Genomic DNA, 16,829 nt, shown 5'->3' on the forward strand with positions numbered 1-16,829 from the left:
TCTGGCAGGGCACATACCAGATGTTGGAGAAGTGCTTTGCTTGGGCAAGTATGAACAGTTACAGCCTTATACAGCTTTAGTAGCTTCTGTAGGGGACACAACAGGGTTAATATTCAAAGGCTGCTTCATATAAGATCAGGAGAAGAAACTCCCCTAATTGTTTCTACAGAGACCGGGGTCACAGAAGTCTCTGGTCTTCCTGCAAAGTTGGGTAGCAAACACAAATGCACTTCAGAGGTGACATTTCAGTTCTCCTTTAGAGAGTGCATGGCCTCAGCACAACTTCTAAGACTTTGTTCACAATGCATGCTAGTTGATTTATTTTCTTTTGGTTTTTTGGGTTGTTTTGGTTTTGGGGTTTTTTTTGTATGTTGTTACTGACTTTAATAGGAAAAGTCTTTCTTGTTAAGCAACGATCAAAGACCCAGCCATGTGGAATTGTATTCTTACAGGACTTCAAGTGTTTGAACATGGTACTTTAGTCCTTCTATGTATTATGACAATTCATATGTCAAGCAATCTTAGAAATGCAAAGTACTCCTGATTTTCAGTGGAAATTCTGTTTCTTGGGGTACAGTAACATAGGCTGTGCACGAAGATTTCATATGAAGTGACTATTTTTTATGGTTTGCATTTTACACTAGTGGCTCTTCCCCCAGAGGGTGGTTGGGCACTGGAACAGGCTCTCCAAGGCAGTGGTCACAGCATCAGCCTGGCAGAGGTCAAGAAGCCTTGGGACAGTGCTCTCAGACACATGGTCCTGTACAGGGCCGCGAGTTGGACTCAATAACTCTTATGGGTCTCTTCCAACTCAGCCTATTCTGTGATTCTGTAATGCTCATGTTCTGCTTTTTGGTTGAAACCAAAAGAGAGATTGAATATCTATGCTAGAATTTCATCATTTCAGCTATGCATATTGTGAGCAGACTTTCTTAATATCAACAACTGATTCCATAATTTTCTTGATATTTTTAATTTTCCACATGTGAGAGAAATGCAGTATTTGTTTTCTAGACAATACTGACTCTGACTACACAATATATAGGAAATATATTGAGTAAGGAAATGGGAAGTACTTTCTGTAGTATTTAAAAAATTGTAAGGTTATAATAACAAGAATAAAACATTTTCCACAGGGAGGAGTTGATTCCAAGTTCTCTCTGAGTAAATTTCAATAGAAAGAAATCTCTTGTAAAGATGCAAGGAACAAATTAAATGTATTTTATTAATTTTGAAAAGTTTTCACATATTTTCCTTTAGAATTGTTTTCAAATTTCTCTTTGCAGGATTTTCTTTCATTAAGTGTTTAAATCCATAAATAATAACTATTCAGTTTAGAAGTATATATTTTTATTAGAAAGTTGATGTATTGGTGCAATAGTAACCTCTCTTTCAATATGATGATTTGTCTTATATGCTTATAATGGATGGTAGGTACACCTTTCAGTAATATAATGCACACTGAAGTTGATGTGGTATGTGCCTACATCTAAGCTGACATCTCTGTTTAAAGGTCCATATGCTTTCTTTTTTTTTTCCTCCTGCAGATCAAGTTTTTCCTCCCTCGTGCAACATAAAAAAGAATTTTCTCTCTTTAAATTACCTTGCGGGATACCTACAACCAAAACCAGCAGAGGGGTGCCTTATGTCTAACTTAGTCCAAGAAAGAGAAGTTCATATCATTGAACTAAGCACTCCAAATTCCAATCCTAACAGGTAAAGTATCATCTAAATAGACTAAAACTGATTGAAATAATAGCTAAAAATTTCACTTGTCTAATAAGATTCAACTGAAAGTAGCCATTTCATCCTTAAAGAAAAGCTTGGGCTTTACTTTGCTGTAAATAGAAATTGGTTTCCAGTACGTAAAGATTTTGAATTCTACTTCATAATCACAGGGTTTTTCTGGACAGGACTGCAAAGCATAGCTTTTATGGACTATATACTGCTCCCCTTCTCAAGCAATAATATTTTTCCAAGGGTAAGGTGAATAAGGGAATATCAGTAAGGGCACTATCTGACAGAGAGGTTTTAAGGTTAGAACACTGTATGAGAAGGTGAGACAGAGGTTGAAAGTAATCTTGACCTGTCACTGGTAGGGATGACTTGGCAGCAAGGTCTAGGACAGTGGCTCCCAGACAGTGTCCAGAGGCTGCAAATGATCTGTGGTCTATGGTAAGTGTTCCACAGTTGCTCTGAAGATTCACAGCAATATTTTCTGTCAAGTTTCCAGTTGAATTTGATAGTTTGATAATTACGAGAAATGTTAAGGGTTGACAGTGGTGCACTGACCAAAAAATTTTTTAACTACTGGTTAGGAAAAGTAACTCTCTGAACACATTATAAGGATTTTCTAAATTGTCAAAGGTACCTTTGGGGAGAAGAAAGACATTTAAAATACTCATCCTTTGCTGGTCTTTCCTAGATCTTAGTGGGGGAACATGGGTGGGGTTTGCTTCAGATAGTCATACTTGGGAAACCTCTTCCTAAGTGCCAAGTATGATTGCTAGAACAGAAATTTGCTATGAAACTTAGATGGTTACAATTTCATCAGAGATAAGGTGGAATTAAAATCCTGTCTGCTTACTGCATTCACTGGGTATCTGGCATTATCTGGTTCTGCTCCTCATGCAACTGCACGAGTGCACCCTATCCCTAATGAGAAAATCACACAGGGAGAGAGGAGGAGGTGTTTTTGTGGAAAGAATAGTTCTCATTGCAAGATGCTCAACCCAAAGCCTGATAATTTCTTGCATAGTAACCTGGGGAAAGTAAGAAAGTTCTTACTTTCCCTACTAAGGGAGGAGGTGTAGTGGAAGTGCAGCAAGTAACCCCAAATGATGATGCAGCCCCAGCCTGAACAGAGCTGATGCTAAGCATCATTCCAAGTCCCTTGTAGTGCTACACAATGAAAGCCCTGGTTCCAAGCTTTTGGCTTTGGATGATGGTACAATAGGAATTTATTTACTTTTGAGATGGTAACACTGAAAAGAGTTTAAATATTTTGCTATTAAAAGTAAAAAAAAAAAAAAAAAGGTACTAAGTTATTTTGTTCTTGGTGTTTTGTGTGTTATCTGCAGCTATCCTTACAAAGTTTAAATCCCCAAAGGAAGGTACAGAGGCTGAGCTGGGCATGTGTAAAACTGCAGGAGATGAATCAAAGGTCCCAAGATATGCTAAGTCTCAGTGCAGAATATTAGTTGGAACCTATTACCTGGGGATGAGCACGTTCTTGTAATGTATGGCCCTGTAATATGGTCTGGAAGTATAGGTTTTTCTGTTGCATTGGTATTTTGCATGATGAGATATTATTGATGGGTAAGAACCCATTTGCTCTACTTATTTTACTATGATCTTGAAAATCTGGTTAGTTTTCATCTATTTTCCAGTAAGCAGTAGGCTGGACATCTGGGCTTTTTACTTTTAAAAGTAAGTATATATCCAGAAGTAGTGGAAACTGAATCCACTGCTTAATTCCTCTAAGCACGCAAGATCTAAAGCAGTCATTTCACAATTTAACTGTTTAGGCAGAGACACCCCCCAGTATAGTACTTGTGGTTTGGGTTGGGGTTTTTATGCATGTATGTTTACCTGCTTCTTTTCTTTACTTTTTTTAAGGTATTATTCTAAGCTTTAATACAGTTATAGCCAGAGGAAAATTGAACAGTTATATTTAAGCACTGTCACAGTGAAATAAGAAAATTATCTTTACTTTAGAAAGCAACCTGCTAGTAATATAACTTACCTGCACTAAATAATAGGTGAATTGAGTAGCACACTTCTTGTAAATAAGAGACAGAAATTTTCTTTTTCTAAAAAGTACTTGTTTCTATTGTTATGCAAAATCACTTATGTGTATATGGAATAACAATCTGTTTTGCACATGTTGTGTTGCCTGGGATAATATCCAGCATTTTAATCAGCTGGCCAGACAGTGGAAACATGATGGATTGGAAGAAGGTTGATAGCTGAAAATTTCTGGCATTCTGTTCTAACTTTCTATTTTCCACATCCAGTGCTCTCCAGGTGGATATAATCGTTGACATTAAACCATCTCAACCAGGCGCCAGACTTGTCAGAGATGTCGTACTTATCCTCAAGTGTAGAAAGTCTGTCAATTGGGTTATCAAGTCTCACGATGTCCAGGGAAAGCTGGATGTGATTGTAAGTTAAGGCACTTTTATTTTTTGAGAGCTATCATAATGCAGCAGAATAAAATTCATTTAAATGTGAAGTAGTGCTAGATTTCTGAATGTTTTCTCTTAACTGCTTCTTTTTAATAATTACTGTATTTTAAGGAGTAAATGGATAAACTTATTATTCTCATAAACTTTCAATATATGGGCTGTAAAACTGACCACCAACACATTGCAGAAGCCAGGTGGTTAGAGCAAGGACTTAGCTTGTGGTTTTTTTACTTCTGTTGAAGCACCCTAAACACAGAGTTTGGTGTTCACCTCTCGTCTTGCTGTTACTTTGGTGAATGGATCAACAGGTTTATGTCAGAATTTGGAATGATGCCATCAGGTGCAGAATAGATATTACTAGATATGCAGCACATCCCTTAAGAAGTGAAACTCCTTTACTTCTGCTTGTGATAATTGTAGAATCCCTCTTCCCTGCCAGTACTTCTGTCTCCAGTAAGGGTTTGGTCAAATTGACCTCATCTCTCCTCAGACAGCAAAAATAATTTTTTTTTAAATTTAACACCAGGCTCTAAAGTTAAACTTCTAAGGTTACTAGAGATGCTGATTCATGTTGATTTTTGATACAGGCTTTGTGGCTTAGCACCATTTCTACTAAGAAAATGTGTTTTCTCTTGCTCTGAAATAAATAAATATAATTGAACTGATCTTTCAACCTTTAAATTTATGGCCTATTTCTGTCTTAAGTGATCAGTTAGGAGCACATTGTACAGTTGAACTGCATGTTTGCTCAGGACCACCAAGCAGCCTCACAATTAGCAGTTTTGCAGCAATTCAGTTACATTTTCAAACTCCAGTTTATGGTATTTATAGGAATTTTACCTTGCTTAGTTGCTTTGTGCTTGTAATCTGTGCAGAGGAAATTCTGGCAGAATGCAAAGGCTAATTGATCTAAAACTCCTAAGAAAATAGATTGATAAGCAGGATTTCATAGAAATCCTAAATAAATAGATTGATAAGCAGCTTTTGAGAGTGAAGGGGAATAAAAGAAAGCTAATTTGGGTCTTGCTCAGAAAGTTTAATGGAAAAATTGGTGGATGATCCCTGGCACATATTTATCTTACAGACAGAAAAGGATGTTCTGGTCATTCTGTAGGTCCGAAATAATCAGTCCTTAAAGGAAAAGGTCAAGGTTGCTAAGGATTACCACTCTTCTAAGCAGAAGGACGAAAAATAATGCTTGACTTCAAAGTTTCATTCTGTTATTACATAAAATTCACCACTGTATATTTGGGCATATATGGATCTACTTTCACAGGAGAGAGAATTGTGCTTTAGTCCACACCATGCTAGGAGACAGCTCAAGTAGCGTATTTCATGTCCATGAAGTGGTCACTTTATGGATAATCAGTTTTCACAAGATGATTTCTACAGGTTTTTAGAATTTCTAAAATACTGCACTTGAATATAGAAAAGCAAGACTGTTTTAGAAACTTTATTTCTAAAGTTCTTCTTTATTAATTATTGAGAATGTAAATAAAAATTATAATTAAAAATAGCTTCTGTAGTGAGTGGCAGCAGGTAACATTTTATTTAGATTAACAAAAAGAGAAAGTAATACATTAAATATATACAGAAATGTCAGTATTTAAATGGCTTTGCATTCATGCTAGGAATTGTGAGTAACTATTTTACTACTTCATTTATATAGGTGCTTCATTTTCTAAATACATGTTCATTTTCCTTTATTTAGAAGGGAGTAAGGAAGGGAAGTAAACTCCCCCATGTCATTAAAAAGCCTACATATTCAACATTTAGAATCTCTTCATATCTTTATTAAGCTGAGTGTCTTTCCAAGCCCAAATTTAGACAATGCTTAAAAACATTACTAAGCAATTAGGTAATGTTTCACAATGTTCTTTTTATTAGTTGAAACAGTTCCATGCACTTCAATTTTCCTAACTTCTTGCCCTCACTACAAATTAGAATTGTCTTGAGGGGATTGGCAAGCTGAGAGGGAAAGGTTAGTGCTAAGCTGCCTCAAACCCACAACTGCAAGTTACTGAGGTCTAAGTTCACAGACAAAAAATGAAAAAGATGTTTTAGGTCATATAGCTCATCTCCTGGCTTGCTGTGTTTTTTGAAACTGAAAGAGGGTGGACACAAACCCAAGTAGAATGGCAGTGCTTTAGGTAAATTAATTGCACATGATGTATGTGCAGGGTTTTCTTCCTAGACTGTATTTAACTCCTGTGTTGGGTCCTTAGATGCAGTGCTTGTGTGGTTCTGTGCTTGAACACTGCTGTTCACATCACTTCCTTTGCAGCTGGTATCCCTCTGCAAAGCTGGGAACTGTGCAGTGAAGTGCCAGAAAGAAATTAAGGTTTTTGAGGGGCGATGCACACCCCAGAGCTTTGAGGGTTTCAGAAGCTTGGAGGGATGGTTGTTTACCTGAGAACAGCTGCCCACTACTTTCTGAAATGGTCTCTAATTCTGAGTGGGTTGGTGGGGGCTCAGATTGCCTGGTTTCATCACTGTGTGTGAAAGTGTTGGCAGGGCAGGCAAGTGAAAGAAGGTCTATTCCTGAAAGCCCTTGTTCTTGCTTTTTTGTTTCAGTGAGGCAATGCAAGACTGAACGTGTACAGGCTCAGTGTGGAGTGGAGGGGTGTAAAGAAGCCCTGGAAATGCTCGGGTGCCAGCTAGGACAGTAAAGTTCTGAGATAATATTTGTGCAGCTGTCTCCTCATGACAGAATAGTAAAGAGATGCTGCAAAGTTGGGGCAGCATATTAACTCCTACCAGTCAAAGCTGTGTGGTAATATGAAAATACATGATCAGTCATGTCTAGATTTGCACGTGTTGAAGGTCAAAGACTAGTTGATCCCAAAGAGTAGTAAGACACTAAAATTAGGATACCTAGTGCTCCATTTTTGTTTCTTATCTTCAGTGGCCTTTGCTGAGCATTGATAACTGTTCTGGTAACAGTATCCTCAAACTGGGCACTCTGTACTTAAAGTTATCTTTAACTTCAGTTGTGAAGCTCCAAGTGTTTAAAGGCTGCAGAACTGTGTCTTTAGGGAGGAATGAGTGAGAGAGCTAAAGGTACACCATGCCGTTCCGTCAGGGTTCTCTGCATGCTTTATTCACTTTGTTCAAAAACTCATTCTGATGCCAGGTAGAGAAGCACAACTGAACTCTGTCCTGTGTAGCATGTCCATATGAGCAAGACAGATCTCTCTAGTCAATCTTCTGGTGTTCTAGAGTGAAAGAGATTTAAGATTTGTTCACATTGAGGAAAAACCAGTGGGGATGAAAAGAAGATGCAGCCTGTAGATGGAGAAGGTAATCAAGCATGGGAATGAAAGTGTTTGTGGAGCATTCCATGGTATCAGCTGCATTTGAAAGTGCATTTCAATCACATTGCAGAAATCATTGAAAAGTGGGTCATCGTGCCTTTCTTGCAGCATCTGTGTTCAGTTCTGTAGCCATTGATGTGATTGTTATAGTGATAATAGTAATGTTGTGATTGTAAGAACAAGTGTATATGTATTTAGCTTTGGTGTGAATGAATACATGTTAAGATGCCAAGCTGCTGAATACAAGTTTGTGTAATACCAGTGAATATTTTTTAATTGCCCCTCTAACAGTAAGAGATAATTATGTTACTTTGACTTGCCCATTTGGGCAAAAAATTTGGAAATTTTACAAAACATTTACAGGAAAATGAAAACCAAGTAGTTGTGTGACTCATTTATTTAATAATAATTCAGCATGTTCATTCATAAGGTCAGCATGTGCCTTTATGAGTTTTCTGTATAGACATATTTGTGTAAAACTTGTATTGTTAATTAATTTAAAAACCTTTTCATGTGCAGAAAGTATGTGTTGTTTTTAAGTAGTCTGGCCACCCATAAATGTGCATGCTCTCACTTACTACTTTATTAAGTGTTTAGTTCAATCCTGTTTAACAAACTCAATGCTTTGGAGGTGGCACACAGCATTTCTCGGGTGAAGCTCATTCAGACACAGCCTGTCCTTGGTGCCAGCTGACTTACAGAATTAGCTGGTATCAGCTCTACTTCATGAGCATGCTTTTTGCCTTTTTCAGTAATGCTCATTTGAACAAAGGTTTTCCTTTACCCAGTTTAAGTAATGCTCTAATTCAAGAAATAAAGAGGACACTTGAAAATTCATTTGTCATCTTGAGTTTACTTCAGGAGTAATTTCAGCTCAGTTTTGAAGAAAGTATGGCATTATACAAAAGGCTGTAAATATGTCTTTGTCTCGTTTGGGGATTAACAGTTTCTGATTGCCTTGATTTATTGTACTCCTGGCAGAGGCTTAGAGGAAGCAAGGGGGTTCTTTTCCATCTGTGCAGCAGTTATGTGCCTAAAGTGGCAGGGTTTGGTTTATTTCCCAGGTGTCCTCAGTTTTCTGTTATTTAGTAGATTGAAACAGAATTTAAAAAACACAGGCTTCAATCAGTGTCACTATTCAATTGTGAGTATCCTTAAATGATAAATTACAAACCAAGTTTTTCTTTATTTACAGACATCAAATAGTATTGGTTTTGGAAAAGAAACAGAACGATCCATGATTATGAGTAAATCAGTAATACCTAACCTTCCCTCATCACATGAGAGTTTGATCAAGTGGGCTTATGAGCATAATTATAGTCCAGTTATTTCCTACACAAAAGCACCTGTTGCTAACAGATTTCATCTGCAACTTGAAGATACAGGTAAGTTTGAAGACGGACTTTTAGCATACAGAAAAAACATACCTTGTGTTTCTAGGAATACCATGTCTTGAAAGGTGTTTTCCCAGTTTTGAAGCTTTGGTTTTGGCTGTTGCACTTATTTTACTGCTTGTCATCAAGAATGCTGGTAATATTTATGAATGATGGTTACAAATAATAACCTGTGGGTTTTTGATTAGAAAAGTCCAGGGAAATTAGTGTTATTACCTGAAATTAGGTGGAATTAAATGCTTATAATTTATCCAATGCACAAGACTTTATAGCTGATAGTACCCAGTGTTCATTGAAATTGATGTCAGCAACTGGATATCTTGTTAGTTAATGAATTCAGCTTTGATTTTTTTTTGTGTGTGTGTTTTTTCCAAAAGTATGAGCGTAGTGTTTCCTTGAGACGATTAAATAAACACTGAAACTGTTTACAGACATGAGTGGCTTACCAAAAAAGTCTGAGCAAGCAGAATAAATACAACTATTGAAAAAGATTGGGTATTTAGCCAAAGTAATTGCTGATGTAAAGCTATCTGGGTCCATTGAAGCTAGCAGAATTGCATCTGCTTTTTTCACTAATTCTGAGTTTCAACCACTAGAACTATTGTTTCACAATTTTGATAAAGCTGTGTTCACATTAATTTTATCAATTGCACTCTCATGGGTTCTGTCCTCAGCAGTTACATGTATAAGCCAAGAGATAGTTTTCTCATTTACTCACTATAAAGTTAACTCTTATTTAGCTTCATTCTGGTTAATAAGTAGTTAAGTAGCTTCACAGCAGTAGTGTCTGAATTTCTGATGCTTCAGGTAGGGGAAGAATTTCACCTAATGGTTTGCACTTAGGCTCTTTCAGCAGTACCAAAATAGTATATTTGATGAATGTGATGTTTCTTTTACCTCTGTGGATCTTTTACATATAATAGGTCCACTCATCAAAAGTCTATTTTCAGCTCTTGGTGAGAGAGATTTCTGACAGGGACTAAGTATACCAAGATTAGATTCCTCAATAGCAACTAAACACTTAGTTATAGGAATTTACCTGAAAAGCACAAAGATGCTGCTTTTAATGTCCTTCAGGAGCTCCCTTTATGGATAATATTTGTTTTTGTATGTAAATTATTAGCTGTGGATACTTTTTCGGAAAAATATCTGATAAACTAATGTGGATTTGTTGTTGGTTTTTTGGTTTTTTTGTTTTGTTTTTTTTTTTTTTAGAAGAGATGAATGATGAAGAAGACCATTCCCTTCCTCCAGAGCTGACAGAATTGCTTGGTGCTAACCCACTGCCACCTCCAAAGAATACTGATGGCCTGACTTTTCCATTTCACATTAACAGAGGAAGACATGACACAGTGGGAGAAGAAATCTTCCCATCCAGGCATTCAGTAGATACATTAATAAATCATGACTTTGGGCATTCCCTCTCAAAACATAAAGAACCTGAAGAAGTTCAGGGCAGTGCTGATATGGCCCTGTCAATAAAGTGTGATGACAAAGTTATGACAGTAGCTGTAGAAAAAGATTCTCTACAGGTTGGTGTGATATCTTATTCTCAAAACTGGGGAGGCTTTTTTGGGCAGATGATTTATTTGCATTTTGATTGAAAAAATAAACGTTCAATGTCCTACAGCCATCACTACACAAATCCCCCAAAACAGTTTGGTGAGGAAACGATACTGTAGATGTTCTTTGCCATAACTCAGAATTGTGTTTTCTCTTCCCAGCAATCTGGTGGCTTTTAGAGGGATTTCTGATTGAAGGTGTTCTCAGTTAGTTCTGTCAAAAAATTACTGTACTCAGGCATCAGTCTGTATTTTTAATTTACAAAGTACAAAGAACCTGCTTTTGGTAGCAATGTAAATAGATCTAAAGATCTATCTTTACCATTTTCCAGCTGACAGGTTGCTTGTGTCCATTTGTGTTGTGGAAAAGAGCCTGAAACACACAGCATTTTAGCTCATTTCAGACCAAACAGAGCCAGCATTATTAATTGACAGATTAATAATGAACCTGTTGTTTCCTTTTTTTCCATGTTACATTTATTCCTTGTCTGCCATGTATAACAGCATTTTGAGAGTGACCTTCCCTGGATGTCAGTACAATGAACTTCACCTCTTCCTGTCAGCAGTCACGAGCAGTGACTGAACTGCACTTCAGCAGGAGCTGAGCACAATTGTGCTTCAGCCCCTCACAAAGCGCCTTTGTTTCAGGCTGGCGGCTACACCCGCACAGAGCTCTCGCTGCTGGACCACTCCTGCAAGGCCAGGATGAATGGGACCCACTTCATCTTGGAATCTTCACTCAACAAATGTGGGACTCGGACAGCTTATATCTTGAACAAGATTGTTTATTTTAACTCTGTGAGTATTCTACAAAGAGGATCCACCTTCTGTACGGCACACTGTAGGAAGCCACTGTAGTTAGCTTTGGTCTTGGCAAAAAGGAGGCATCCTGATCCTTTCCTGCCCAGCTCAAACCTAGTTGCAGCCACGGTACATGTACTCAAGGAGGTATGAAGGCTGCACATTCAGTGTGTTCCTGTGATCAGATGGCATCCCAAAGGAAAACAGAGGAATTAAATGCATTTGACAACGTGGCTACCCTTTGGGGACCATCTGTACCAGTCTGGGAAAAGTTGCACTGGCGTTCCCTGTGCAGCTTTGATCATCCATACATAAGCAGTAACACTGCTGTAAAGAAAACCAGGAGTGAAATTTTGTACTTGGACAAAGCAATACCTTTTAATTTGTATCCTGAGTTAAGTGAAATTTTTTCTTCTAAAATTGTGTGTGAAAAAAGGTTTCTAAAATGTGATGAAATTACATTATTTTTGCATACTTTTCTTGTAGAATTTGAATTTATATTTTTTAGCAGTTGCTATATTTAATAAAGGGACCCTTGAGTACTAGTATATGAGTGATGATGCAAAGGAGCCCAGTTAGGTTGGAAGCAACTGCTTCCAGATTGGCTCAGTTTATGACCCTGAGTACAATACAGATATTCTGGGTTCAAAAGTAATGACACGTTTCTCTTGCTGAGCTTTCCAGTACATAGAAGTAACTTTGGCAAATGATGGAAGGCCTGTGGTCCAACCCAAACACAGCTCAGGCAATCTGATCTGACCTTGCCTGGTTAAAACTGTTCTTTTGCTGGGGAGTCAGTAGCACCTAACTTTAGAAACAGTCCAAACCAAGATAGAATCTCCAGCAAATGACAGAACAGCACGGGTCTGGAGCTGAACATTTTCATGGACCCTGTATTCTATTATGGGCCAAAGTAAAGTGGTTATTTACCTACTCTCCTTTCTCCATCATGTCTTTTAATAGTCTTGGCTATACCCTTGAACTCCAAATTATGTGTGGGATTGTTCAGAATTTGGGAGCATTTCTCCTAAAAAACAGATACCCTGCAGTGGACTGTCAAAGGGTGTGTGTATGTCACTTTTTACTAGTTGCTGTAAGTCTAAGAAAACAAAGTTGATGACCTGGGAGAGAGGGAACTAGCTGAGAAGCTGCAAGCATAAAGAGGCAGAATGCTTCTGCACTGGAAAACAAAACCGTAAATTCCCAGGTGAAGAAAGGAACACATGTGAAAAGGATGAAAAAAAAGGGGAGGAAATTCAGTGGGAAAAAAAAAGCGGGGGGAAATGAAGAAAGAATATCATGGGTTTGGGTGTACATGTCTGGAAAAAAAAAATCCTAATGACAGAAGAGAAAATCCTTTAGTGACCCTAGAATTTTTTGTGATTTATATGAGTGCACTAAGGAGAACTGCAAGTAGCAAAATACGACTTTAGAAAGCCATTTCTTTTTTCAGTGTTGGCTGTAGAAATAGAACGGAAATGCTGGGCTGTTCATTCAGACACCAACACCCAGACTGGTGTCTTTCTTCACTGGCTCTGAATCCTGGAAAACATCTCGGGACTCCTTTAAATATAAGCTACATATCCTACATGCTCAGCACAAGGCTGTTGAAGACAGGCTTTCACCATTTGCTTAGCTGGGGCTCTTCTTGTGGCCTTTGCATTGTTCTGAAGAGAGCAGAAAATAATAACCACGAGAGTGCTCTGTTATCACCTAATTTAATTTGTTTGCAATCCCTCTCTGTGCAGATTGTCATTCAGCTGTCAGCACCAGCTGAAGGCAGCGGCTTTGAAGATGAGGACATGGAATCAGGTGATAATGGATTTCCAGGGGATGCTGATGAGGGAGAGGTGGCTTTCTCGAGCTGGCCTGAAATAGCGGTATGTTACCCTCGGTTTTGCACCTGACAATGAAGAAATGCCTATTGTAATAGGCATTTCACATAAATTACATTAATTGTCTAGAAATTCATTTGTCTTTTAACACATTTCTTTTCACTCTGGTTTCTTATGACCCTGTTGAAGATTTACACTAAGTAGATGTAACATGGGTGGGCCTGTATTGTACATAACAAATTTGTCCTACCACTTCTGACTTGTGATGTTACTGTATGTTTTTTCTTATTTTAGTTTAATTGCACACTGCACCAGCCAGAGGATGACAGAGGCATTTTCTGGCCTCCTGAGCCACACATCACCAATGTGACCTTCAACATGGAGCTGTACAAAACAGATTTGTTCCTTGCTCCCTCCCAAGGACTCTTCTCTGTTGCCAAGAATGGGCCAGTATATGTAGAGGTAACAACCTGAAAAAGACTTCAAACTAACAGAAGGGGTTTGCAAGGCTGTGCAGCTGAGCCAAATCTGTTCTTGTCAGTTGAAAGATTTTGTTTGGCAGTTGGTTCAGGCCACTGTGGTGACTGCAGAGAACAGAAACTGTGGGTCAAGAGGTAGGACAATATTTTTTGGGTAAAAATGCAAAGGATTTTTGCAAAATGGATGAATTTAACTTACAAGATAAATTGGTGATTCTTGCTAAATCTTTTCTGTACCAAAATTAAAGGTGGTTTCTGAGCTCATGCTCTGAACTGGCATGTCTTGATGGGTTCATTTTATTGTATGTCTGAACCTCATCTGAAAGATGTAGACATGCAAAAAAATTATTACAGATGTGTCTCTTTCATATGCTACTGTTCTCAGGTTACACAGTTAATGCAGATTCTGGTCTCTCCCTAATCTGCTTTAAAACATCAGTTATTATCCTTTTAAATGCTACCACATAAGAGATCTAGCAGATTTACATAAATAATACTGAAACAAAATCAACAGCCAGGTACCCTTGACTTCAGGTGCATTTTGTACATGATGATATTTCTGCACATTGCTGAGTTGCTTATGAAATCTGTGGGCTTTCACACCAACACAGTCAGTGATTTTAAAGATAGCTGTGTGAATAGAATTTTGGATTTTCAAATAGTGGTAGACATTAATAAATGCAGCTTTAGCAATGAAGAAGTATTGCTGTTTTCTAGACAAGTCAATCACAGGGTGTGAGCTGTGGGGCTGTGCCGTGTCTCTTGCCCAAGGCAGCTCCTCTCTGGGAGCCCGTGTTGCACATGATAAGCACAGTGACCCATTTGGTGCAGTTTTCTTCAGGATTTCAGTCTGCTTTGTCATTTCTTTGTTCTCTACCCAGTGAAAAGTACTTAAGACAGCTAAAGCAAAAATAAAGTCTGTCACACTCAGTTAAGAATATTTTTATAACGAACGCTTAAAACAATCCGCTTCCTTCGTTGATATGGGATGAATCCCCCGACTGAGCCCACTGGAGCTGTTTATTCAGACAGATGTTCTGATTTCTTCATCACCTGTCCTGGCAAAAGCCTTTTTTTTTCTGTTTTTCTTTCTTGCACAGTGGAAAACATACCAGTTTTGAACTTCCGTGACTCCATTTTTTTAAGACTAAAAAGATTTTTTCCCCTTTTTTTGTTACTATTTTGCATTTGTTACTAAGAAAAATATTTTTGGTTTTTGATAAATACATGCTTGGTAAAAATTCTTTATCTTCTTTTTCCTTGCTTGGAAAGGTGTTTTTTGTGTGTGTGTTTAAATCTTTGTATTCTGGGGTTTTTTCCTTTCTTCTCTGCTGTCATTTTCATACCATATTTTGGTCTTCCACCTTCCTCTTGTGGTTCTTTTCATTGCTTGAGATATCATTCATCCTTTTATTTAATTAACTGTAGTATGCCTGTCCTGCTTTCCATAATCTCTTTTTTAATTAGTTTACACCATCAGCTTGTTTCCTGTCAGTATCTGTGGCTGACTTTTGTTCATCCATCTTTATTTCTGTTCTATTTAGAACATAGCATTTCTTACTTAGATGCTTCAGCACATCCCTTCATCTCTAATTTGATTGCTGCTCATATAAGGGAGAGAAAAAAGGAGAAATGCTTTTATTCACTGCAAAACTCCTAGCATCCAGAAATTACTGCAGGCTCTTCCTTAAAGATACATGCAGCACATGTGGATTAAGTATGCATACAAGGCACATTGCTTCTAAGAAGATTTCTTGTGGAACAGTTTCATTGGGCACTGTTGATGGTTAGACAAATGCTTCTGTTATTTATTAAGAACAACATGCCTCATTTGTTACAAATTCCATTTATTTTTTTCTTCTAATTATTCTGCAGCATTTATTGTCTGCATTCCAATCCAGCTGGGCAACATCAGAGCATTGGAAGCTTTCAGTCTTAATTATTTTTCATAAAAGAATATGAATTTCAAATTTACAGTAAGCTAAAAGGATCCTTTCACAAGAAATTACAGCTTTTTAGGAGGCTCCCTCACCCCCTCCAGTCCAGGAATGCCACCCACACGTCAGACCACGACCTCCTCTCTGCCTTTGCATTCCTGTCTTGGCTGGGGGTGGATTCTCTGTTGTGTCTGTTGCTTTTATTTTATTTTTTTCTATTTTAATTATCATTTTGAACAGATACAAAACCATGGAATTAGTGATTGATTTTCATACAGCTCTGTTATAGCTAGTGTGTCCAAGGGAGGCAGTGCCATCTCAGGTGGCAGACACAGACATTAACTGTGTGTCTTATCTTGGGGGGGAGGTTCATCTGCTTTCAGAACAATAAGGGATTGCTGTATTTATGTGTGGTTGTGCTATTAAACAGCTGCTGGTTTTGAAAGCACAGATTTTCTGTCTCTCTGTTTGACAGTTTACCCTTACATTTAGCCTTCAAAATATTTCAGAATGGAAATGGCACTGAAAAACTGCTTGAAAAATAGTTGAAAATATTAATGAAATGTGAACTAAAAATGTCATTTCTGAGCTCTTGCTGTCTCTTTCTTTAATGCAGGTGTCTGTGACTAAAGCTGACAGATCGTTGGGCTTTGCTATTCAAACGTGCTTTGTTTCCCCGTTTTCAAATCCAGATAGAATGTCTGACTATACCATTATAGAAAACATTTGTCCTAAAGATGAATCTGTTAAATTCTACAGTATTGAGAAAGAGAACTTTCCAATACCACACACACAGAGGGACAGAAAAAGATTTAGCTTTGTGTTCAAACCAATGTTCAACATCTCACTGCTCTTTCTTCACTGCGAGTTGACTTTGTGTACAAATAAAGACAAAGATACTCAAGGACTGCCAAAGGTCAGTAATTAATTAAATTTATCAAAACGTCTGATTTAGATGAAAACAATATGTTTTTTTCATCTGAACTGTGAAGTTAATAAATAGTTTTCTATGGAATTGTCTAATGAATATATCTGTAGGCTTAAGATTTTAATAGATAAGACTTCTTATACTGTACATTTTGACTACAATTTGCAATTCTTTAAATTTCATTAGGTGGCTACAAATAGAAATTGCTTTTTATTGCACAAGGGGCTCAAGTTTTCTGTGAATATCCAAAGCACAAACAATATTAGCTTTAATTCCCAAAGATGTGCACCATATTGGATAATATTGTAATCTGATTGCTACTAGAGAAGGTTGTTTGGAGGTTCTAATTTTTTGGTAAATTGTGTAGGATAAAACTGGTTATGAGGCAAGTC

General features: G+C 37.6%; 1 protein-coding gene across 2 annotated transcripts in view; it reads left to right on the forward strand.

Moving 5' to 3' along the window:
• The window catches only part of TGFBR3 (transforming growth factor beta receptor 3), a 115,276-nt gene that overhangs the window by 82,205 nt on the left and 16,242 nt on the right, over positions 1–16,829 (forward strand). Inside the window, exons 6-13 of one of the 2 annotated variants that reach the window (XM_015636573.2) lie at positions 1,548–1,716; positions 4,017–4,164; positions 8,697–8,886; positions 10,114–10,427; positions 11,106–11,255; positions 13,007–13,138; positions 13,388–13,555; positions 16,126–16,425. In XM_015636573.2, coding sequence (XP_015492059.1) covers positions 1,548–1,716; positions 4,017–4,164; positions 8,697–8,886; positions 10,114–10,427; positions 11,106–11,255; positions 13,007–13,138; positions 13,388–13,555; positions 16,126–16,425 — 1,571 coding nt within the window. Of the gene's footprint in view, positions 1–1,547; positions 1,717–4,016; positions 4,165–8,696; positions 8,887–10,110; positions 10,428–11,105; positions 11,256–13,006; positions 13,139–13,387; positions 13,556–16,125; positions 16,426–16,829 lie in introns of both variants that reach the window. The other variant, XM_015636572.2, reaches the window with a different exon arrangement.

This window comes from Parus major, chromosome 8 (assembly GCF_001522545.3).
Source record: "Parus major isolate Abel chromosome 8, Parus_major1.1, whole genome shotgun sequence".
NCBI classification, from domain to species: Eukaryota; Metazoa; Chordata; class Aves; order Passeriformes; family Paridae; genus Parus; species Parus major.